General features: G+C 39.7%; 1 protein-coding gene across 2 annotated transcripts; it reads left to right on the top strand.

The window, feature by feature from the left end:
* The first annotated feature begins 7600 nt into the window (after nucleotides 1-7600).
* Nucleotides 7601-19184, top strand: LOC120309411 (mas-related G-protein coupled receptor member H-like). 2 transcript variants are annotated; one of them, XM_039346596.1, is made up of 2 exons: nucleotides 7601-7715; nucleotides 16958-19184. In XM_039346596.1, the coding sequence occupies exon 2, from the start codon at nucleotides 17001-17003 to the stop codon at nucleotides 17943-17945; it is 945 nt and encodes a 314-aa protein (XP_039202530.1). In that variant the 5' UTR covers nucleotides 7601-7715; nucleotides 16958-17000; the 3' UTR covers nucleotides 17946-19184. The 2 variants fall into 2 exon arrangements, with proteins under 2 accessions (XP_039202530.1, XP_039202531.1); XM_039346597.1 differs by having other exon boundaries at nucleotides 7602-7715; nucleotides 16955-19184.
* Nucleotides 19185-23947: the final 4763 nt, after the last annotated feature.

The raw sequence follows: 23947 nt of genomic DNA, 5'->3' as shown, positions 1-23947 counted from the left end.
AAATGCAGTCTTCCATTCGTCCCCTTCCTTGATTCTCACGTGATAGTAAGCTTCCCTTAGGTCTAGTTTAGAAAAAATTTTCCCTTTCGATAGGTGTGACAGCATGTCTTTCATGAGGGGCAGCGGGTATAGGTTGCTTTCACTGATTGTATTCAGGGCCCTATAATCCACGCATAAACGTAAAGAGCCATCCTTCTTCTCTCTAAAAAGGACCGGGGCAGCCACTTTAGGCTTGGCTGGCTCAATGAAACCTCTCTCCAGGTTTTTTTTTATAAATCTTTCCATTTCCTCCTTCTCCTTTGGGCTCATGGAGTATAATCTGGGCTTCGGGAGTTTTGCCCCAGGCTTGAATTCAATGGTACAGTCTGTGGGTCGGTGGGGGGGAAGCTCATTCGCCCTCTCCTCACTGAAGACTTCAGCAAGGTCCCTATATTCCTCTGGTATTTCTGTTAATCTTTTTTCCTCTCCTATGGATGCTTTTTCTATTCTTGATTCTGGTAGCCTCCCTTGGGGTTTTAAGTCCATAGGGTCCCCCTTCGGGAATTTGATTTCTGTCGTCCTCCAATTTACCCAGGGGTTCCATTTTTTCAACCATTCCATCCCTAGAATCATTGGGCATTCCATACCTGGGGTCACCACAAACGTTAAGTCCTCTTCATGGTTGCCCAGGGAGAGGTGTATTGGCAGAGTGGCTAGGGTAGCTGGCACCCCCCCTGCTATGGATCCATCTAGCTGGCCAAATGAGATTGGTTGTTCCAGTCTCCTGGATGGGATGCCCAGATTCCCCACTAGTGTTGGGCTAATGAGGCAGCGGGTGCAGCCAGAGTCTATTAAGGCTTTCACCTTCACAGCTTCGGGCATGGGGGGGATTAATATAGTCACTGTTTTGAAGATGGGTGTGATGCATCCACTTACCAGGGGTTCGCCCTCCGAGCTGTCATCTGAGGCATCCACCGTCCCTGTGGTGTAGGCTGGAGTTCTTTCCCCTTGGTGAGCAGAGGTGGGGGTTTCTGCAATTTCCATCATTCTCATGGCTGTTTCTTTTGGCTTAGCTGAATACTCTCTGGGTTTGTTGATTGGGGATCTGTCTGGGTTGTGCTGGGGGGCCTTTGAGCGGCATTCTACAGCTCGATGCCCTTCTCTTCCGCACTTGAAACACCCCATTTGCTTCTTGGCTGTATCCGATGATTTCACCGGTTGGTGTGTCAGCTCAGGCGGGGGGCGGCTCCATTGTTTTCTTCGGTGGTGCCTCTTCAATATGTCGATCTCTGCTTCCTCTGCCAAGACGTACCATTCCTCAAGTCGATGTGGGTCCCCTCGGGGCAGGCAAGCATCATATAGATCATAGTTTAGTCTGTCTTTGAAATGGCCAAGGAGGATGTCTTCTGGCCAATTCAGTTTGCTGGCAATGGCCCGGAATTCTTGTGTATACTCGGCCACTGGGCGTTTGCCTTGCCTCATCGTTGTTATTCTTTCACGGGCTTTGCGATCAGCCAGGGGGTCTTCAAATCGTCTTCTCAAAGAGGACATGAAACGGTTGAAGTTACTGAGTTCTGGGGCATTGGAGTCATGCAAGTTCACTACCCAATCCGCAGCTGGTCCATCCAGGGCAGATTGCACGATCCGGATGCGGGCTTTGTCGCTGGGAATGTCCTGCCCATATTCCTCCATGTAGCTGAGGACTTGGGTTAGGAAAAACCCCAAGCGTGTTGGCTCCCCTTTGAATTTCACCTCCAACGGTGGACGTCTTGGAATGGATCGGTGCCTCCGTTGTGGGTGGTAGTGTCTTCCGTCCAGATTGCCATCTGTGGTCCGGTAGGGGGTGGGGGCTCCTGGATCAGTAGATGTCCCTGGGGTTGCAGGTTCCACGTCCCCCTCGGTGTCTCTCCCTTTGTGGCTCCAGGAACTGGGGCGGCCGTAGGGCTCAGTATTCTCCTCTCCTAGGGAGCTGAGAGTTCTCTTCATCAGGTCAATAGCTTTCTCTAGGATCCAGTCTGAGTACGGTACCCAGCTTCCTCCCTCTTCACTTGCGTGCAGGGATTTCTCCATCTCCTGCTTCCATTCTGGTTGTTTGGTCCCCCGTCTCAGGGTCACCTTTCTTGATTCCTTTCTCCACTCACTTTTCTTTCCAACGTTCATCGACCAGCGAGGCTTGTGGTCCTGTGTCTCCACCACTTCTTCTCCCGAGGAATCTGACCTCTCAGATCCCAACATCTGGCAAGGTTCCAACTGGGTCAGCGGCTCTCTTTCCAGGGAGTTTTCCCCCTCTCTTTCTCCATTGTCTGACATGGTAAATTTTTTGCAAAATCCCCCGGCAAGGGTCTCCCTTCCAGGTGGATTAATTTTGCAAGTCCTGTCTAATGTAAGGACCCACCCCACTTTGCATCTTAAGAAGACAGAACTCTTGGAATAATTCTTCCAACAGGAATCCTTTATTAAGAGAAAATGGTTGCAGGCATGCTAGACAGGACTTGGGGTTCAAGCTCTCCCATTCAAGGTTTTAAGGGGTTCCCCAGTAGTCCCACCCAATCAACCCCCCTTCTTCTTTCTTCCGTCTGGATGGAGACTTCAGGTAACTACATGAAAGGCAAATACCCTGCTTTGTTATGATAAGGTCCTCTAGTGCTAACGCTTTGATGTTACAATAAACACACATTCAGCATTCAGCTCTTTGAAGTGTACTGAAGGAAGTGAGGGCCATAAAGCCCCTTTGTTCTCCCCCTTCTCTCTCTCTGATGGCAGAATCCAGAGAAGGCAGAATTGGGAGTTTCTATATTTGATAATTAAAGATGAAATATAATTGGATTCTGACAGCAAGTTTGTTGGGAATGCCAACAATAACTTTGCAGAGCAGAGTTTCTCAACTACAGCAAGTTTAGGATGTGTGGACTTCAACTCCCAGAATTCTCTAGCCAGCATTTTGAGAATGCTGGATTCTCAATTCATCCCCACAATGACAATTCTGGGAGTTGAAGTCCACACATCTTAAAAGCTGAAATATTCTAGTCTGGAAATTGCTCACTCTCCATTTTCTTTCCACCATCAGAGATCAAAATTTATATCTTTATCTGAAATATATCTGAGAACCAGTGGTTAAAGTGCTGACCTAGAAATCAGGAGATTACGGGTTGTAATCCTGGTTTAGGCATGAAAGCTGGCTATGTGACTTTAGCCAATCACCAGGAGATGATGTGTTCTAGTCCTGCCTTAGACATGAAAGCCAGCTGTTGACTTTGGACCAATCGCTCCCTCTCAGCCCAACTTACCTCACAAGGTTGTTGTTGTGGGGAAAATAGGAGGAGGAAGGAGTGTTAGATATGTTTGATGCCTTGAGTTACTCATAAAGAAATAAAAGCAGGATAAAAATATAATAAATAAATACTTTGCTGGGTGTCTTCTATTTATTTTAGGTTTAAAGGTTAATGTTTTCATTGGATTTTTCACTATATTTGGGTGGACCTTTAAGTGTTCTTTCATCTAAATAACTTTTTAAAACAGGGGTTTTCAACTTCAGCAGATTTAAGATGTGTGGACTTTGAATCCCAGAATTCCCAACTAGCATTCTGAGTTCTAGACCACTGCACCAAACTGGTGTCTCACTCTCTCAGTTCTAGGTGTTTTGGGGGGACATTTTTAAATGGATGTGATGTGATAAAGCCCAAGAAATTCCCGCCTTACTGATTGCTGTTATTTTATTTATTAAACGAGCACCAAGATAAAGTGTTACCACATATGGGGAAAGTTCTTACTTAGTTCCTGTTTTGCTGATTTACTGTATGCAAGTCAGATTTTATGAGGTTGAGTAAAAGAGAGAGAGGAGAATTGAAAAAAAAAAGCTATTCAAAATGAAAAGATGATTGGTGGAGAATAAATTTATTCACTCATTCATTAAACGTATATGACACTCTTCCATAAAAATATTGGAGTTGTAAAGTTGGCTAAAGGGGTAACATATAAAGTGATTTAAAACATACCTTCCACATCGTTTTAATTGATGTGGGATTTCTTAAATTTATGATTTAAGAAATAAAGATTTCCTTCCAGTTAAAAGGTCCAACCCCCTTGAGAGGGGGGGTTGGACTTGCACAACCCCTTGAGCAGGGGGGGGGATTTGGACTAGAAGATCACTATCTATCTATCTATCTATCTATCTGTCTGTCTGTCTGTCTGTCTGTCTGTCTGACTGTCTGTCTGACTGACTGCCTGCCTACCTGCCTGCCTGTCTCATATTCTTAACAAAAGATTTTGACACTACACTCAGAGATTCAAATCCTTTCTGACACTGTTAAAATTGTTTAAAATTGTTTTCATGGTTAATTTATCATCAACAATATATTATATGAGTATATTTTTATATAACTACTGATAGCAGAAGCTAGAAAGAATAATAAGTGGAATTGATTGCATTTGGAGAAGTGAAAGAGAGAGAGACAGAAAGATGGAGACAGACAGAGACAGGAAGACAGGAACAGGGAGAAAAAAAGACAAAGATAAGATGCATTGAATAGCAGTTTTTGTATTAGATTTTCGGTTATTACAGGTTCAAACTACTACTTGCAATAATCAGTATGTTCTTTAAAATATATTTAATCTGGTAACCAGTGCATGGTTAGTTTAAAGGGTAAAGAATATTGGCTAATTATAATAGATGATCTCACTAGTTGGTAGCATCTGATCTATATTTTATTTTATAAAATATTCCTGCCTGCCAAATAAAACTGGAAAAAAGATACTCATCAAACCAAGCTCACTGCATTCTCATTTCTCAACCTGGTTCAGATGTCAAACATCTTCATTCTAAATCTGTTTCTTCCCCCCCCCCTCCAAAAAAAGTAGTAGTTTTCCTCTAAGAATAGGATGATGTCCCAAAAGCTATTGTGTACATTCTCTTAAGGAAATTGGGAGGCTATTTAATGAAGAGGGTATTCACAGGTGGGTTTTCAAATTATGGACAAGAGGATACCATTAAAAGTTTCAATTGGTCACAGAAACTGCTGCAATGTTTCCTAGACACTGCTCCTATTCTTGATCTTAAAAATTCCACCATCTCTATTTCCTATGCTCACCATCCCCCCTCCCCCCAAAAAAACAGCTAAAGTCATATTGCTGAAATCAAGATATTTATGCTGAACGCAAGATGGTTAGGACTAAATTGTGAGCAAAGCACTGGGCGCATGTTGGCCAACATCTCAAAATAACGATCCAGATTCAGCCAGAGTTTTATTCCATACAGCATTAACCTTGCAAACTCTTAAGCTTCTTCCTTCCTTTATATATGCAAGATGGACAATATTTAATATTTGTTTGCTACATATATGGAGGGATGTGGGTCTATACCAGTGGTTCTCAACCTGTGGGTCGGGACCCCATTTGGGGTCGAACGACCATTTCACGGGGGTCGCCAAACAACGCAGTCCGCCATTTTTCCCCCTTTTCCTTAGCTGTGCTACTCCCTTTTATTCTATTGGCTTTTGAAAGCCAATAGAATAGACTCTCTGGAATAGAGTCTAATTCTATTGGCTTTCAAAAGCCAATAGGAATTGTCCAGGCTGTCTCTGCCCTGCTGAGCCCGCCAAAAGTCCCATTCTGCAAACGGTGCTGCACCAGTTGAGTAGCCCTCGACTTATGACCGGTTGAGTAGTCCTCGACTTACGATCGGTTGGGGGTCGTGGCACTAAAAAGGTTGAGAACCACTGGTCTATACATATGTTGTTCATAGTATGTTTAGGTGTGTGTCATGTATGTGTTTCACTTGAGAATGGGCAACTAAGTTTCATTTTTGATGTGTGCCATTGTGCCCACAGTATAAAAATGACAATAAAGTTTATCTTATCTTACCTTATCTTATGAACAAAGGGTAAGAAAACTGGACAACAAGGGAACCCTCTCTATATTTCAGGGAGGAGAAGAGCCACATAAAGTTGGGTGATGATGCAGGATGCAAGGAGTCATGTTTTATCCATGAAAATAGCTATCTTTTTCTGAGTTTCTTATCTGGGTTAAGTGGGATTCTTTTCCATTGTTCATTAAACCCCATCAAACCTATTTTAAGGATTATATTCCTATTGTAATAATGAAAAGAAATAGCAGTTCTAGTTCTGGGGGCCCTGCGGTTGGAGACGCCTCTGGGGGCCTCAAGAAATTTGAGGTCACATTGGTAATAAGCAAAAATGGATTTCTATCTTGAGCAAATTTCCAATAAAGGAACTGAATCTGCATTTGTACGCAAAATTTTGACATGCTTCTTCTTTTACTGAAAAAGGTTGCATGAATTTGGGAAAATGTACATTAGCTCAATTTAAGGAATAGTGTATCAATTTGTATGCATATCAAATTACATAGTAATTCCAGAGAGGTTTCTGGAGGGATAGATAATGCCAACTGACTCCCAAACCTATAAACATTAAGCATCTTTCATCCCTATTCAAGATGACAACCTGTTTTGTAAATGAGCCCGTTTTGCTCATTATCTTCAATGAAGATCTGAGCTTTTTCAAGCATTAATTTGACTACTCTCCAGGGATGGACAGCAGAACATTTTTAAAAGCAATTCTACAATGCACTTTGCAAATCTTTTTCAATTCCATCCCAACAACATCTCCATTCTATGATTTTATCATATTAAAGAGCAATTCTGTTTTGTATTTGCTCAGAAGTGCTATAGTTTCCCTACTGGTATTGTTGTTTTACTATCCCTGCCAGATTTAAAAATCCTGTTTCTGGAAAAAAAAAAAAAAAGATAAGGGAGAAGTAAGCCAGACTACCAAGTGCAATTTTTCCCTCTCCCCCAAAGCACAATTACAATGTACATAAGAAATCGGTATTCATCCAAAATCCTGAAGAAGGATGAAGAACTGAAGAAGCTTCTTGGATAAGAAGTGAAACGTTTTCAAGAAAAAACAAAGAAAGTCCAGTTGCCATTGGAAAAGCACTTTTGGGACAATCATGGCCTGGGTGACCGAGAATCTCCATAGACGCTTAATTTCATTGGCATCTTTCTTTCGAGGACTTTCCAAAATTTTCCATCAGTCCTTTACAGTCCACTATCTTCCCTCAGTGGCACCCAAATTTAAGTTGAACTCTGTGCTTTTAATCAGAGTTTCAGAAATTTGCTCCAAGAGCCTGTGCTGCCCAGAACAATTTCAGATTATTGATGCCTGCATATCTTTTGGAGCTTTAGGCACTCAGTTATTTGACTTTCATAAGCAGCTAATCCCATACTTGAGCATATGACTGGAATCCTCCTCAATCTAGCATGTTCGATATGGCTCTATCTTTCACATTATTATTGTTGCTTTGAAGTTATTATTGTTTTTTCTTATTATTATGGTATTGGTGGCAACTAGCATTCTGATAAAGAAAGTGAATTGGCAAGCTTTCCTCTATTAGCATACTTAACCTCGTAATATTCATTGCGTTCAGAGCTCGCTGAAAAAAAGAAGGTCTGCATTTCCTGGCAGAAATGATTTCAAAAAAGGATGGACTTATTTCCTAACAGTTGGTCACCCAGGCTTTACTATTGTGGGTGGGTCGCTCGTGCTCCACCTCTCCTGAACGTACATAAAGCAATTCTGTAACATTTTCTCCTCGGGGATGAGTGAGTGGCCATTGATCTTCTGAAGTCAGAGTTGAGTTTAAGAAGAAAAGCCTTGACATCTAGAAGACCTTGCAGTAATCTAGAAGGAGACCTTTTAGTAGACTTCTTCAAAGAGAAGGTAAGACTTTCATAGAAACTTTACATTTTCTACCTGTAATCCTTCATCATATACTTTTCCTCCAAACAGTTTGATGGAATCTTCTTGAATTCCTTCTAACCAAAATGTCTCAACATAACCTTAAATGTTTTTGTTTGTACTGATCTGTCATCACCCCTTTCTATTACCCCAACTAGCGAAATTTAAATAGTAACCATTCGTCATGGTAATATTTCCATTGAATAGAAGTGTTAATGGAATAATTAGGTTTGTTAGATAATCACTTTATAAGATTGCTTTCATGTTTCCCAATATACCTAAGAGAAATTTGTTTTTTTTTATTTCATGTGATTTCTTCTACCTCAGAGTCCATCTGACCCATTTCATATTCAGACTGTGACTGCTTTTTAACTATGCAATCCATGCATCCTCCTCATCCACATAAAGAATTTTACATGCTTTGAATGAGTTTCAGCTAATGTAGACATGCTGTATATTTCTCATTATAAACATGTTCATGCATACTTTTTCCTAATATAGGTATTCTGCCAACACTATTCCTTAATATATTTTTAAAGCTTTTTTCTGCTATACATATTTATACATTTCAGACAATGCAAATATCCAATTTAGGATATTGGGAAATGGGGAATAAAAATAAATCTGGGTTCAGAAATTTAAAATAGACATTTGTTGAGTTGGCATTTTAATGGGAATTTACCCAAATGCCAACTAAGAAGCTTTTCCTAATTCCTAACTTCTGAAACTTTTTTCATGCTCTTCTACTGCCAAGATACTTGGCTATCTCACTAGAAGAGAAATCCCAATAGCAAGGTTCTAGTAAGTGTTACGAGCCAAAGAGCAAGGGGTTTCAGTCCAAACTGGGAAGGAGAAAGCATTTCAAGGCTACATTCAATTATTTAAAACATTTGTGGGTGGGTGGGTGCATGCCTTCTACTCAATCTCAACTCCTAGTCTAAAGAAAAGAAGAAATAGGAGAGACATGATAGCAGTATTCCAGAATTTGAAGGGCTGCCACAAAGAAGATGGGGTCAAATTATTCTCCATAGCACCAGAGGGCAAGACAAGAAACAACTGACCAAAGAGAGAAGCAACGTGGAATTAAGGAGAAAATTCTTAACAGTGGGACAATTAACCAGTGGAAAGGCTTATCTTCAGAAATTGTGGGTGCTGCATCACTGGAGATTTTTAAGAGTCTAGACAGTCACTTGTCTGAGATGGTATAGGTTCTTCTGCTCGAACAGGGGGCTGGACTAAAAGACCTCCAAGGTCCCTTCCAGCTCTATTCTATTCTATTCCTAACAATCACATGGACAAGTCCATGAAGTTTCCTTGGCATCATTCTCTGATTTGCCAGCCTTCCAAGGGCTGAGAGACAATGAGTGGCCCAAAATCAAGCAATGCTTTGAGCCTAAGAATGAACTCCTGAGCCTCTGGCTTCTAATCTGATGCCTTAATTACTCTAACAAGCAGGTTCTCAATGTAAATATTGTGCCAAACCATAAACCAATGTTCCACATCATACCTTTGGGGCACAGATATAAATCAAATTAAATTATAAACCAAAATGTAAGCTCTGACTAAATGACAGTGGAAGAGAAATGTTACAGTATTTTGCCTAGAGAGCTGAATGATGGTGATGGAATGGGATTGCTTAGTTAGGCGATCCAAAATACTCAGGTGAAAATGAATTCATTTAATCCAGAATGAGCACAGTAACTCATACTTATAAAATGAGCAAAAAATATGACCAGCATGAATTCTGTATTGTGTGAAATGGATATTTGCAACAAGGGGAAGGCCAATCTTCTATAACACAGTTGTGAAATAATGCCAATCTTGTGGGTGGAAGTGTAACAGTTGATTGAGAAATGTTCAGTGATTTGATATTGCTAAAAACTGGAAATGTTTTAAGCAGCAAAAGTTCTATTTACATTCTGTATTCTGATTTATGAAATGTAAGAACCAGGAGTTTTGATGCTGCAAAGCAGGTATTATGCAAGCTTAACATTTCCAGAACTTTCAGCATATGCACTGCTGACGATGCTAGAGTTAATTATGGAAACTACTTCAGTGTTTATCAAAAAGACACTGAAAAGAAACAAAATATTTCCACAGAATTTAGTTGTTGCAAGGGTACACTGCCGGAGAACCTAATTTGAGGGTGAAGGTTCTTTCCCTGAGCTTGTGAGTTGGTTTCTGAACATTTCATTACCAGGCTAAGTAATATATTCAGCAGAGTTTAGGGGAAGTCAATGTCATTGTTCTGCTTATAAGGGCTTCAGGCTTGGGTGTGTCAAGTGAAGGTTGAAGCCTTTATAAACAGAACATTGATCCTGACATCCCCTAAACTCTACTGAATATGTTACCTAGCCTATTAATGAAATGTTCGGAAATGCTTTGGAGAATAGTTTGATTCCCTCTTCTTTATGACAGCCCCCAATATCTCAGGGGGTCCCAAAAAGAAGAGGGAGTCAAGCTATTCTCCAAAGCACCTGAAGGCAGGACAAGAAGCAACGGGTGGAAACTAATCCAGGAGAGAAGCAACCTAGAACTAAGGAGAAACTTCCTGACAGTTAGAACAATTAACCAGTGGAACAACCTGCCTCCAGAAGCGGTGGATGCTCCAACACTGGAAGTTTTTAAGAACAGACTGGACAGCCATTTGCCTGAGCAGGGAGTTGGACTGGGTGACCTCCGAGGTCCGTTCCAACATTATTATTATTATTATTATTATTATTATTATTATTATTATTATTATTAAACCAACCCACAAACTCAGAGAACAAACCTTCACCCTCATCCTATACCCAAGCTACAGATATTCACCACTATTGCAAAACCTAATTTGGATGCAAATGTTATCATTTTCAAGATGAACCACCCATGTCAGTATTTTTGCAGAGGGAAATGCAAATAGTTTGTTATTCTTATTTTTGGGGGGGTTTTTTGGTTTTTTTTGTTGTTGTTGTTGTTTTTTCTTACTGTGCAACTGCCTATATTCTAAAGCATTGATCTACAAAACTTGAAAAGAGAATTGGGAGTACTTTAAAGGGTTAGCCTAGTGAAACAACTAGCATCAGATGTAGAGATGTGAAGTGACTTCATAACTTTATGTTAAACTGCCAAGAAATGAATAAGTGACGGGTAAGATTTTTGACAACAAGATGTTCAAATTGGTACCTTGCAATTACTGAGCCTTTAGGAGAATTTTGTAATGTAATACAAACTTGCAATATAAGACAGACAGATTTCAATGAGGAATGTGGCATTGTGGAGAGGTTGTTAGTTCTGCTCAGTTGCTAGACAAACCAGAAGTGATATCATATACATTTTTTCCTAAATGGTTCAGGATCCATTAGACTAGAATTAAGGAGAAATTTCCCGACAGTGAGAACAATTAACCAGTGGAACTTCTTGGCTCCAGAAGTTGTGGGTGCTCCATCATAGGAGTCTTTTAAGAAGAGACTGGACAGTCACTTGTCTGAAACGGCCTAGGCTCTCCTGCTTGAGCAGAGGGCTGGACTAGAAGACCTCCAAGGTCCCTTCCAACTCTGTTATTCTATTATTCTGACTTTAAGATCCACCAGCTTTTACACCTATCCCAAATGGGCACTGACTTTTTGGAAGAGTGCAAAGACATGTGAAAAAAATATCCTGGGCCATAGAAAGCTTCTACAGAGTATTAGGAAAGGCCAGAAATATCAACTTGGATCTGGCAGGTTTGGTGCAAAAATATCAAACTTTTATCTTTAATGTTCTCACTTTGTTGTTTTTGTTTGCAATAGTGCATTTCATTGTAAAAAGAAGCATAAAAAATACCAAGCATTGTTACTTTCTTTCTTTCATCATAACTCATTTCCACAGAGCATATTAATGACCCTCCTATCACTTGCCTGCTGCCATGCCTATTTCTTGTGCCCAGTTGCATCCTTTTCTTGCTCAACCAACATCTGTGAAAGCTCTTTCTTTGCTTCCTGCACATAAAAATCAGACAAGCAAAGCACAAAGAACAATGAAGATGCTATGAATTAGGGCTGCTGAAGAGAAAAACCTATCAGTGTCTATCCCATTCGAACAGATAGTTTGAAATTTTCATTTTGCAGTGTTAATGATGGACAGCAAGTACACAGAGAAAATGAAGGGTCCAATCCTGAGATGACATTTCTTACATTGGCCCTGATAGTGAACTCCCTATAAATGGTCCAATACATAGAAACTGCAACCCCAGACATCCTTTTATTTTTGTAGATTTTCTTGCAGTTCTAAGGCAGTTCACTTCTTCTTTTTAGCATCCTAATTAGACGACAGATCAATGAATGCCATTGCAACTGCTTTTTGTGTTTAGATGAAATAAGTGTTGACTAAGCCAAGATCTTAGGGCAGATGAAGTACCCCATTGTCAAGATGAAGTTTTTTCCACTTTTTGCTATGCTACAGAAATCTATTGACAACATAATCTAATAAAATGTTATAAAAATAAAAGAAATCTATCAGCAACAGTGAGTCTTGTCTCCTTGAAAAATACTGGAAATCTTCTCTCTCCCTTGCAGAAAATGCACAGGAAGCATATATTCAAATGATCTGTTCAGAAATTAAGAGGAGAGTTTCAAAAAACCTCCAGCTTATTTACCAGTAACCTTGCAATATTTACAGTTTATTGCATTATTCTAAAAAAGAAAGTACACATCAGAAGCACATATATGTGCAGATCTGTCCCATTATATGCAGCGTTGTTTACTTCTGAGTGAACCTGAGTAGAATTGGAGAATGGAAAATTCTTACCATTAAATTTACGCTACATTCCCAATCAAGCAACTTTTAGAAGTCAAACTCATTTACTAGCAATCTTGCTTAGTTTTTGCTATTGTGACACAATTGCAACAAGAAATGTCCATCATACCGTTACAACCAGCACTAAATTCAGAGTCTCATTTACTATTGTCATCTTCACTATATGGATGCAACCTCTATAAAGTGCCCAGTGTTTATATTGTTTCACCATCTTTACTTATTACATAAAACTTGAATCACTTAAGTTGATTAGTAAACCATTCTTATTTAAGAAGCCCGACTAGCATTGGATCCTTTTGGAAAGCTATGCAACATCAAAAGTCGAAGGAGATTACAGGAAAATTAAAGACAAAAGAAAGAAAGACAGTGGTTAAGCTGCTGCTAAGAAAACAATCAACGTGCCCATGAAATTATCACACCATTAATTTTTACCTAAAGAGGACTTAAGAACATATTTGGTTAGTTTCTAGTTGCTAAGTAAATCAGTTAAATTTCCCCATTCTTAATTAATCTGGAGATGATAACATTGTTCTTCCTATTGTGTAATTCTCCAAATGTTGATCATTTCAAAGATTGCATCCAGCAAAGCTTAATTTAGGGGAAGTTGCACATAAAATGGTTTATTTGATGGGAAATAGAGGGCAACTAATGATTGTTCAGGAAGATTGCGTATAAAAATAAATATGAATATGTATATGCTTAATTAGCCGTAGATGTTTAAGCCACAGAAACACAGAGATGGTTTGTGAAGCAAACTGAATAGATTTATGCCTGAATAGTGATGAAACTCATGCAAATCTCCCACAGCTTCTTGCTCAGGATTCATTTAGCTCAAGGTTTATTTACCTTTAAAGATTCATTTGTTTATTTAGTTTGCATTCTTTTCCCCATCATTTGCATTTATTTAAATGGCAGCACACATTTGGTTCCTCAGAGACAAAGCACACACGTAACTGTTTCTGTGTGTGTGCACATGCACTTTTGTTTATATGCTTGCTTTGTCTTAGTATATTTAGGTTTTTTTTTTTTAATCTTTGGGATCTGAGTTTCTGTAATGTATTACAGAAATGTGTTCATATTTCTTTGATGGCTCAGTCCCCATACAAATATACAAAATATGGCTGTCAACAATAATACTAATCACAGGCTACAAGAACATATTTTTAACTGAAAAGACAATAACTTCATTTATTGGTGAGTGAAAACACTTATGGATTTTTTTTCTGTAAAAAGTTTAAAAATAACTTATAGTTTATAGTTTTGTTGATTAGATAGAATAAATTATAGAAAGAAGAAAGCTGTGGTATAATTTTAGACATAAAGGTCAATTTATAATTGTATTTATAACTGCAGAAAAGAAGATTAGAAGCCACTTTTTGATATTGTTCTTCTTTCTTTTCTATCTTTCTCCTCATCTTTTTCTTTGAACAGTTTTTTTTCTTACATTTTTTTTTCTTTTTCTCTTTTCTTTTTTGAAGTCGTTAAATTTGTATTGGGAAAGTCCCTGCAGTTTTCTTGCCAGCACTTTTGGAAATGGTGTTTCTGTATGTGTGCATTTGTTTGTGCATGTATATGTGCATCGGTGTTTGTATGAATATCATATATATATAATATTATGCCTCTTGCTTACCTGCGTGTCCATTGCTTATTTTGCAAAACCTTCAGGCTTGCATTTAACCTTAATCTAAGGATCTGTGAGAAAGTACAAATTTTATGCAGTGAAAATATTCATCCAAGCACAGCTTGTTGCTCATTGATATCCATGCACAAAAACAGTAGAAGTAACCACTTGTAGAACAGTATCTTGTAAATTAAACAATATTAGTAAATAGCAAACTCATTTTTAATTATTGATTAAGTTGATTTGACCTTAGTGTTAGGCATTTTTTGTATTATTCCCATTATTGCATTTTTCTCACTTTTATTCTTTTTTTTTTTTTTAATCTGATAATCAAGACTCTGTTTTGGCAAAAAAAAAAAAAAAAAATTCAAAGGAAAATAGAATTTTGGAGAAGTTCTCCTGAATGGGAGTGTGATATTCTGGAACTTAACTAAGGGAAATAATGCATCTATTTTCTCTGCCCAGAATGTTACTGAAGAATCTCTGAAAATATAGAAACCACCTCATTGCCATCAGTGTACATTATACACATATGTCTACTTATTTATATTTATATTCCACCCTAGTCCTAGGAAAGTCTGAGTGGGTTATGAGATTATAAACCCTAAGAACAAAACAGAGTTCATTAAAATTGTCAATAAACACTTGTATAGGCACAACCAGTAAATTAATTTAAGGACCAAATGGATATTTAAAAAAATGTTGGCTAATTTGTAAAATACCATCATTCTCACTTCTGGAAGGAGAGTTTTCCACCACCAAGAAGGCTTGTAGTTGGGTCCACCCACCATGTACTGGGACAGTTTGCAAAAGGACTTTTTAAAGGACACAAGACACATAGCCTGGTCAAAGTTGTTATAATCAAAATCCAAAATGAGAAAGCAACAGAAAAATGCAAATAAGGGCACATTTATAATACATGATTTAACTGCACCATGAGAGAAAGAAGATGGTCAGCAAACTGGCTTACTTCTTCCTCTCTTATTCTTCCTCTTAATTCCTCAATCCGAAAGACATTTCACTGAAAGCACTGTTTATACATATCCTACCGGTATTTGTGTACTGCTGTTTGCCTGTCTTTTTGTTAAGTGCCTCTGTAAAAAAAAAAATTCATCTAACAAGGCAAAACAAGTTTCACCAAAAAGCACTAACGAAAGCTTCAAGAGAAAGGTGAAAGCAAAATAAGCAATTGAATCTTTGCTCATTGTTTGAGAAAACACCATTTCTTTTTTGTTGTTTATTTTTAAAAGTGTGATTAGTTCATTGTAGGAGATGTAACATCTGGAAAGAAAATCTAATACAAGTGAAAGTAGGCTGGCTCTCTGTTTTTAACCCATCAGACCATTTTTATCTTGTACATTTTTCCCTTTCTTTTATTCCTGTTTAGAATAGAATAGAGCTGGAAGGGACCTTGGAGGTCTTCTAGTCCAGCGCCCTGCTCAAGCAGGATAACCTATACCATTTCAGACAAGCGACTGTCTAGTCTCTTCTTAAAAATCTCCAATGATGGAGCGCCCATGATTTCTGGAGGCAAACTGTTCCACTAGTTGATTGTCCTCACTGTCAGGAAGTTTCTCCTTAGTTCCAGGTTGCTTCTCTCCTTGACCAGTTTCCAACTATTGTTTCTCGTCCTTCCCTTTGGTCCTTTGGTGAATAACATAACCCCCTCATCTTTGTGGCAGCCCCACAGATACTGGAACACTGCTATCATGTCTCCCCTATTTCTTCTTTTCTTTAGACTAGCCAAGCCTCCTCCTTCCCTTCCTTCTTCTTCTTTCCTTCCCTCCCTCCATCTTCCCTCCCTTCCATTCATTAATCCATGCTCCTTACTATTTACCACTTTTAGATTTGAAGTCACAATCTTCCATGTTCCATGAATACACCAGATGGGATCATAGATACTAATCACCACAACCCAACATTGTTTTGATGAATCAAAGCTTTCACATAACACATTTTATTCAGGCAAAATTACCACCCTTAATTCAAACCATAAAATCTAATGGTGAGGACAGGACTGATCAGTTTTGGTAGTTTGGGCCGGTTTACCACAAGTATAATCAAAACCCAATTTTACTTCAAATATGCTCAGTCTAGTCCAGTGATGGTGAACCTTTTAGAGACCGAGTGCCCAAACTGCAACCCAAAACCCACTTATGCATTGCCGGGTGCCGGGTGGGCATGGCCACTGAGTGGGCATGGCCACCAAGCTCTCGGCTCATTCACTGTCCGTTCCAACTCTTGCTCTCTCTCAAGCTGTCTGCAGCAAATGCTGCTTCTGCAGAAAGTTGATCCTTTTATAGCAGTGGTTCTCAACCTGTGGGTCGGGACCCCATTTGGGGTCGAATGACCATTTCACGGGGGTTGCCAAATGAGGCTGTCCCCCATTTTTTCCCCTTTTTCTTTGCCCACGCCCCTGACACCCGGTGATATATAAGTGGTTGGGGGTCACCACAACATGGGGAACTGTATTATGGGGTCGCAGCATTAGAAAGGTTGAGAACCACTGTTTTATAGCTTCTCACCTATTCCCAGATTGCGCATGTGTGGAGAGGAAGAGGGAGCAGCTCAGCCCAGCAATGGCTTGTGTGCCACCAGAGACGGCTCCGTGTGCCACCTGTGGCACGCATGCCATAGGTTCGCCACCATGGATCTAGTCTATCCGATTGTTAATTCAGAGACAATCTTGCAAGCCAACATGCCATTGCTAACATTCCACCACTTAGACTTATATGCAATATTCTCACATATTCTGACATGCAATCAATATGCATTTTTAGGAATTATGATAAAGCCTAATGCTAATGTTTCTCTTCTGTTCCAGCAGGAGTATCTGAAGCCACAGAAGGTAGACAAAAGACTGAAGCATAATGGATATGGCATCCCCCTCTCCATCCAGGATCTTAGCACAAATCAATGAAACATCCAGTGTCATAAATAGAACCTGTTATGATTCTGGCATAAATGAAGAAGTGCTTATTTTTGCAATATTCACTGTGCTTTTTTGTCTGTTGGGAATGTTGGGCAACGGCCTTGTGATCTGGCTGCTGGGCTGCTCCATCAAGAGGAACACTTTTGCCATTTATATTCTCAACCTCTCTGTTGCCGACTTTGGTTTCCTCACCACTGAGCTGATTATCGAAATCCACTGGTTTTTTACACACTTGTATTGTGACTTTCCCTATGAACTCTTCCAAACGGTCCTGCTGTTAATGTACAGTACGGGGCAATTTCTCCTGACAGTCATCAGCATCGACAGGTGTATTTCGGTCCTTTTCCCAATTTGGTACCGATGCCACCGGCCGGTGCATCTGTTCACTATTGTGTGTGCTGTCATCTGGGCCACTTCCTTCATCCTCTCTTCAATTCACTTCACAATTATAGCTGTTGATGGATTTGGAAAGAGTTATACTTTGATGTATCAGTTCATTGTTAATGCTGTGCTTTGTCTCCCACTGATGACAATCTCCAGTGTTACCTTGTTTATCAAAGTCTGCTTCATATCCAAAAGCCAGAGGCGGAGAAAGCTTTTGACAGCTATTTTGCTCACACTTTTCTTCTTTTTAGTCTTGGCTTTTCCACTAAATGCCTTTTATTTTATCCTGTACGTTTTCAAATATATACATCCCAACCTTGTACATTATGGCTACTTGTGTACCTGCATCAACAGCGGCATTAACCCCCTGATCTATTACCTGGTGGGAAGACAGAAGGGTAAAACGCGGAAAGGCATCAAAGAGTTGTTTCAGAAGGTTTTCAAGGAGGAGGAACTCTCTACTGATGAACTGGAAACTTCGGAAGGTTCCAAGATCTGAATGTTTTACTTTCACTATTGTCGTTCAAAAGATACATTCGTTTCTTTCCAACCCAGCTCTTTTTTTTTTGAATTTAAAAGAAACTGGTCTTTATGCTGATTAATTTCTGCATGGAAAACAAAACATTTCTCAAGTTGGACTCACCTATGTATCAAGTATTACTTGAAGACTAATTAGCTTGGTCTCGTTCTGTCTTCCCCAGTTGGAGTGGCCTTCAATTTTGTGTATTTGAACTTTAATCTCGATCCAGTAGGATCATCGTTGAGAATTTTCAAAGCTGACATTCACACTTTTGGAAGGTGTCCATCATAGATGCCCACATGTGACTTTCAAAGTATCCCAGGTTCTATCAACTACATGCCCAAAATGACATGACATGATAATGGAACTCTAGTTCAAGACTACCTGGAGAATCCTATATCTGTATCTCCATGAGACCAGGATTCATCAGCTCAGTTGAATGAAAAGGTGGACATCTGTTACAACAAGAAAAGACCTTATAAACTCACATTTAAATGAAAACATTTTGTGCTGATTCCATATGAAAAGAGAAAAGACTGAAACAATTTCAAGTGGTAATATCTACAGATTGATCTCTCTTTCTACACATGTATATATATTGTACTTAGAACAAATGGTTGAAATGTAATTGCTCTAACTTTATTGTCTGTGCATACACAGATGAGATTTAAAGCTTTCATATCATTAGGACAGATATAGAAGCAACTGCAACTATAATAGTGCTGTATATCTTTTACAGAAGGAAAAAAAATAACATTATTTACTCAGTGTATTCCCCCTAAAAAGCTTGCAACAAAACATGGAGGAGCTCTGGACTTTTTTTGCTTTCTTGTGAATGTGCAAGTGACTATTTTAGACAAAACAATTTCCTTATGTTTCACGTGTTATGGCTCAATGCAGAGAAAATGAATCTTGCTATGTTATAACCACGTGGGGCTACCCATAAAGACAATTTTAAAAATTTCAAAGGTTGTAGGAAGGGTAGTGATAGCTACTTGGCACCCTGATTTTATTATATTTAAATGTCAATGTCAATAGCTGCCTACTCAACTTAAGAGAGAAGCTGTAGGTATCAAATTCCTAAACGGTTCTTGGTTAGCATCTATAACAGTGGTGGTGAACCTTTTAGAGCAGTGGTTCTCAACCTTTTTAATGCTGTGACCCCCAACCGGATGTAAGTCGACGACTACTCAACCGATCATAAGTCGAGGACTACTCAACTAGTGCAGCACCATTTGCAGAATGGGACTTTTGGCGGGCTCAGCAGGGCAGAGACAGCCTGGACAATTCCTATTGGCTTTTGAAAGCCAATAGAATTAGACTCTATTCAAGAGAGTCTATTCTATTGGCTTTCAAAAGCCAGTAGAATAAAAGGGAGTAGCACAGCTAAGGAAAAGGGGGAAAAAATGGCGGACTGCGTTGTTTGGCGACCTCCGTGAAATGGTCATTCGACCCCAAATGGGGTCCCGACCCACAGGTTGAGAACCACTGTTTTAGAGACCAAATGCCCAAACTGCAACCCAAAACCCACTTATGTATTGTCAGGTGCCAGATGGGCGTGGCCCATTTAATGTCAATATCAATGGCTGCCTATTCAACTTAAGAGAGAAGTTGTAGGTATCAAATTCCTAAATGGTTCTGGGTTAACATCTATAAGAATGCCTCTTCTCGCCTATCAACAGAAGGCAGCTTGCCTGCCTTTGGAAATAAAGTAAACATTCTAAGCTTTGTGGTTTCATATTTTAAACTCATTTAAATTACACAGGCATCACAATTTTAGAAATTCATAGATGCTTGAGCCTGTGCTTAGCAAGGTTATTTTAGTCTCAAGCAACTTCAATTGCACCCAACGGACATTTTTTTTCTTCCAGTAAAAGCTGATGATATTTTATCTTTTATATCTATATAAATAAAAATGTAAATGTTCGTTTGTTCAAAATCTTAAATCTCCGAAAGTTCTTCACTGATTGCTTTGACATTTTGACAAAATGTTGCATTCAAATACACACATGTTTTTATATACCTATATTATATAGATGTCACACCTGTGACAGGTAAAAACATGCATTTTTTGAAAAACAGCGCCATCTGTTGGACTTAATCTCCATATCTGCACACACAATGGAACAACAAAAAATATTGTACAGTATACCCACAAGCATTGTGAAATTAAACATATTACAAACGTGCGGTTTCTCTTTTCTTTCTTTTCCATTTAACCACACTGAGCCACAGCAACACGTGGCTGGGTACAGCTAGTGGTTAAATAAAAGTTTATATCTTCAGATTTGGAAGTTTCTGTTAATGCACCTCTGCAATAAAGTAGATTTTTGCTCACCTAGCGACATTTCCTGTCTGTTTTACCCAGGACAGATGACACAAGAGAGGGGACAGATAGTTAAGCACACAGCAACTAAATGCTAGATGAATTGAAGACAAGCCATGCCTGGACAGAATGTGATTTCTTTGCTTCTTTGTCCTGTCAGGACAAAGCTTCTGCAGACCACAATGCTAGCAAGTGGCTTCTTCTCTCACTGCACCCCGAAGGAAAGCAGAAGGGGAACCAAGAGAGGCTTTTGGCTTCCCACCTTCTGCAAAATGAGTGTCACCATGGCTGGTGTACAATGGTGACATTGCACTGGGAGCAGTTATAAGAGCTGCAGAGGGCCAGGGAATTGTTCCAAAATACTTCAAATATCTGGGGGAGGCACAGTGCCGATTCCAACATGAAAATTCAGTTGATTTCTTCCAACATGGAACTTCACTCTCTTCCCAGTAGGTGGCTCCCAAGAACAGTAAGAGATGCAAGTAGTCACCAACAGGGGGTGCACTGAAGAAAGGAACACTACATGAATTGGGAACTGCATTTTTGCTTTAGGGGTGGACTTTCCTTTTGAGATTGATATTTATTTAGTGAATTGTTGATATTAAGTGAGAGAACGTTGAGAATTCTTCAAAGGAGATAAGTTGAGCTTTTGCATTTTTGGCTCTATTCAATTTCTATAGTTGTTTAATGATGTGGAAAAATATGCACACCTACCTAGCACTGCAAGGTTGTTTAAGCATCACAAGCTGGTTGGTGTGCTAAGCAACCAGAGGAAGGATACCTCTCATGATTCCAGCTTAAAACTCATTCCTATAATCTTGTTCCATGTGATCTGTGGAAAAATGGGAACCGGGCCTTGGGCAAGAGAAGTGGTTGTGTTCCCTTATATGGATGAATGTGTGCATGGTTTCAGAAATATAACGTCTTGCCTCACCCAGACCCACCTCTAATTGCATGCTGCAGCAATTGGGCAATGATACAAGCTCTGGACTGTGTTAAGAAAGCTTTATGAAACTAAAGGAACCTTGGTTAAGGAAAAACCAAAAATGGAGAATTTGGAGGGCCTTGCAAAGAGATTGGACTTACAACAATCTGAATCACATAAACTCAATCTAGCCCAATTTATGGAGATTTCATTCTTAGAGTGACATATAAGAAAAAACAGCCTTAGCATCTTCATAGATGAACCCTGTGAAGAAAGAATCAGAGAAGAACTATGGTTGTGGGAATTGAGTATGTCTAGTTCAGAGGTAGGCAACCTCGTCTCTTTTATGACTTGTGGACTTCAACTCCCAGAATTCCTGAGCCAGCCATGCTGAGGGGAAAGGGAGAGGTTTCCAAGCTGAGACATGCTGGCTCAGGAATTCTGGGAGTTGAAGTCCACGAATCATAAAAGAGCCAAGGTTGCCTACCCCTGGCCTAGTCTAATGAAAAGAAGGATTAATAGTGACATGATAGCAGTCAAATAAAAAATACATAAATATTAATCGGTTCCAATGCATTGCTCCCTGTCAGAGTGAAGCCCAGAGATAACACAGTGAAATGTAATCAAGTTCAGTCCTTTACTTGCTTACACCTAAGGGCTTCCCATCCAAATACTGACCAGATCTGATCCTGCTTAACCTTTTTCAAGAACAGTTACTTAATGCTAAATCATGTACAGTGTTCTATGTTGGGTAAGAGTGGTGTGTCAGTCCAGTTTATTGTGGTTCCAATCCACATACCATCTGGGGGCTTAGTACTATTATGAGCCACTTTATTGTGTGTAGACAAAATGAAAACAAGCCTATCTGTAAGGTTTGTGGGAAAGACCTTGGAGACAGGGCAAAGAGATGCTGCCAGGGAAAAATCAGATAACAGATAGCATAGCTGACAGAGGCATAGTGGGCAGAGCAAGAGGCTCAGAAGAGACATTCCTTCCCCAATATTGATGCCAATCTTACTAGGCATATCAGAGGGAGGGAGAAGAAGGAGTCAAGCTATTCTCCAAAGCGCCTGAAGGCAGGACAAGAAGCAATGGATGGAAACTAATCAAGAAGAGAAGCAACCTAGAACTACCGAGAAACTTCCTGACAGTGAGAACAATCAATCAGGGGAACAACCTGCCTCCAGAAGTTGTGAATGCTCCAACACTGGAGGTTTTTAAGAATAGATTGGACAGCCATTTGTCTGAAATGGTGTAGGGTTTCCTGCTTGAGCAAGGGGTTGGACTCGATGACCTCCAAGGTCCCTTCCAACTTCATTATTATTATTATTATGGATCATCGCACAGTCAGCCAGATGTTCAGACTGGATTTGGCATTTTGTCTACCTATCGAGTCCTTATCCAGGACCTGGGATAGGCAGATGTGGATGTTTGATGGTATTACAGATATCGTCGCAGGATGGAAGCAGTTCCTAATAAGGCCGCTTTTTGCAATTGACTAATAGCGAATTTGTCAATGCCAATGGTGTTCAAGTGGTGCTCCAGTTGTTTTGGGATTGCACCCAAGGAGCCTATTACTATATTGTTGTTGTTGTTATTATTATTATTATTATTATTATTATTATTATTATTATTATTATTACTATTATTATATATCAGACAGGACCAGATACCTAATTCTACTTTATTCTAAAGCTTTATTGTAAAATTACATTAACAGAATATTGCAAATCTGATTGTTATGGTTCTGGCTACTGAAACACTTGAAAGAACTTCCAGGCATTTGTTTTCCTAAAAGTCATTTATTGTTTCAAAATGTCGGCACAGGCATAATGGAGGGATGCTAGGATCTAAGTTCTCTTCCTCTGAGCAACTAAATTATCAGCATGTTCCCTCCCTAAATTAGCCGTCATATCTCACATTACCCAATTAGTGTGAAGGTCAAATGTTTTCTTCCTCTTTCTTTCCCGGTCTTTACCCCCAACCCCCCTTGTGCTCTAGTATTAACCCCATAATTACCAGACAATTCTGCATATTGTCAAAAGCAAGAATATACAATATTTGCACCGTTGACACTGGTAGTACAATTCTCCTCTCATCTCCTTGACAACCTGAGAAACTAGTTAAGACTCCTTTTCTGAGCCTCTTGCTTTGTTCACTGCCTAGCTGTGAGCTCTGCTATCTCTTATTCTCCTAGATGGCATCTCTTCGGCTTGTTCCCCCAAGGACTTTCCCACATAATATTATACTTTCCATCTTTCCTTATGTTGCAGTCCAAGGAAAATTGCTGGAGAATTGGGGTACACTGGAGACCTCAACTTCCCCACACTTGGCGCTGCCAGGCCCCTCTTCTCCTCACACAGAATGCCCAACTCAAGCAATGCAGGTGTCAGGCAGTGGGGTGGACTACCAGGACCACAATGTTATATCACTGTGCTTTTGTAAGAGCAAGCCAATTGTAATTAAATAACAGTAGGCTGGCTGCCTTCTCATCACCATCACCTTCAGGAAAAGAGCTGCAGCTGAGCACGTTCCTGTAGAAGGGGATTTATGCAATGCCAAATATGTTTCTCAATTGCTAGATGCATCCTGTCTTCTGCCCTTTATCTCTGATTCTGTCTTGTTCCTGTCCTCAACTTGCTTCTGACCACTCAAACTTTGAAAGCTCTAGTACAGACATGTCAAACACAAGGCCCGGGGGCCGGATGCAAACCGCGAAGTGGTTTCATG

Source organism: Crotalus tigris, unplaced genomic scaffold (genome assembly GCF_016545835.1).
Source record: "Crotalus tigris isolate CLP2741 ecotype Arizona unplaced genomic scaffold, ASM1654583v1 scf7180000018016.4438896, whole genome shotgun sequence".
Taxonomy (NCBI): domain Eukaryota; kingdom Metazoa; phylum Chordata; class Lepidosauria; order Squamata; family Viperidae; genus Crotalus; species Crotalus tigris.
The sequence above is the reverse complement of the archived record's forward strand: the minus strand, read 5'-3'. Positions and strand labels throughout refer to the sequence as shown.

What these genes read in the sequence shown, in the direction of transcription:
- LOC120309411 (XM_039346596.1), top strand. Translation starts at nt 17,001, where the DNA reads ATGGATATGGCATCCCCCTCTCCATCCAGGATCTTAGCACAAATCAAT.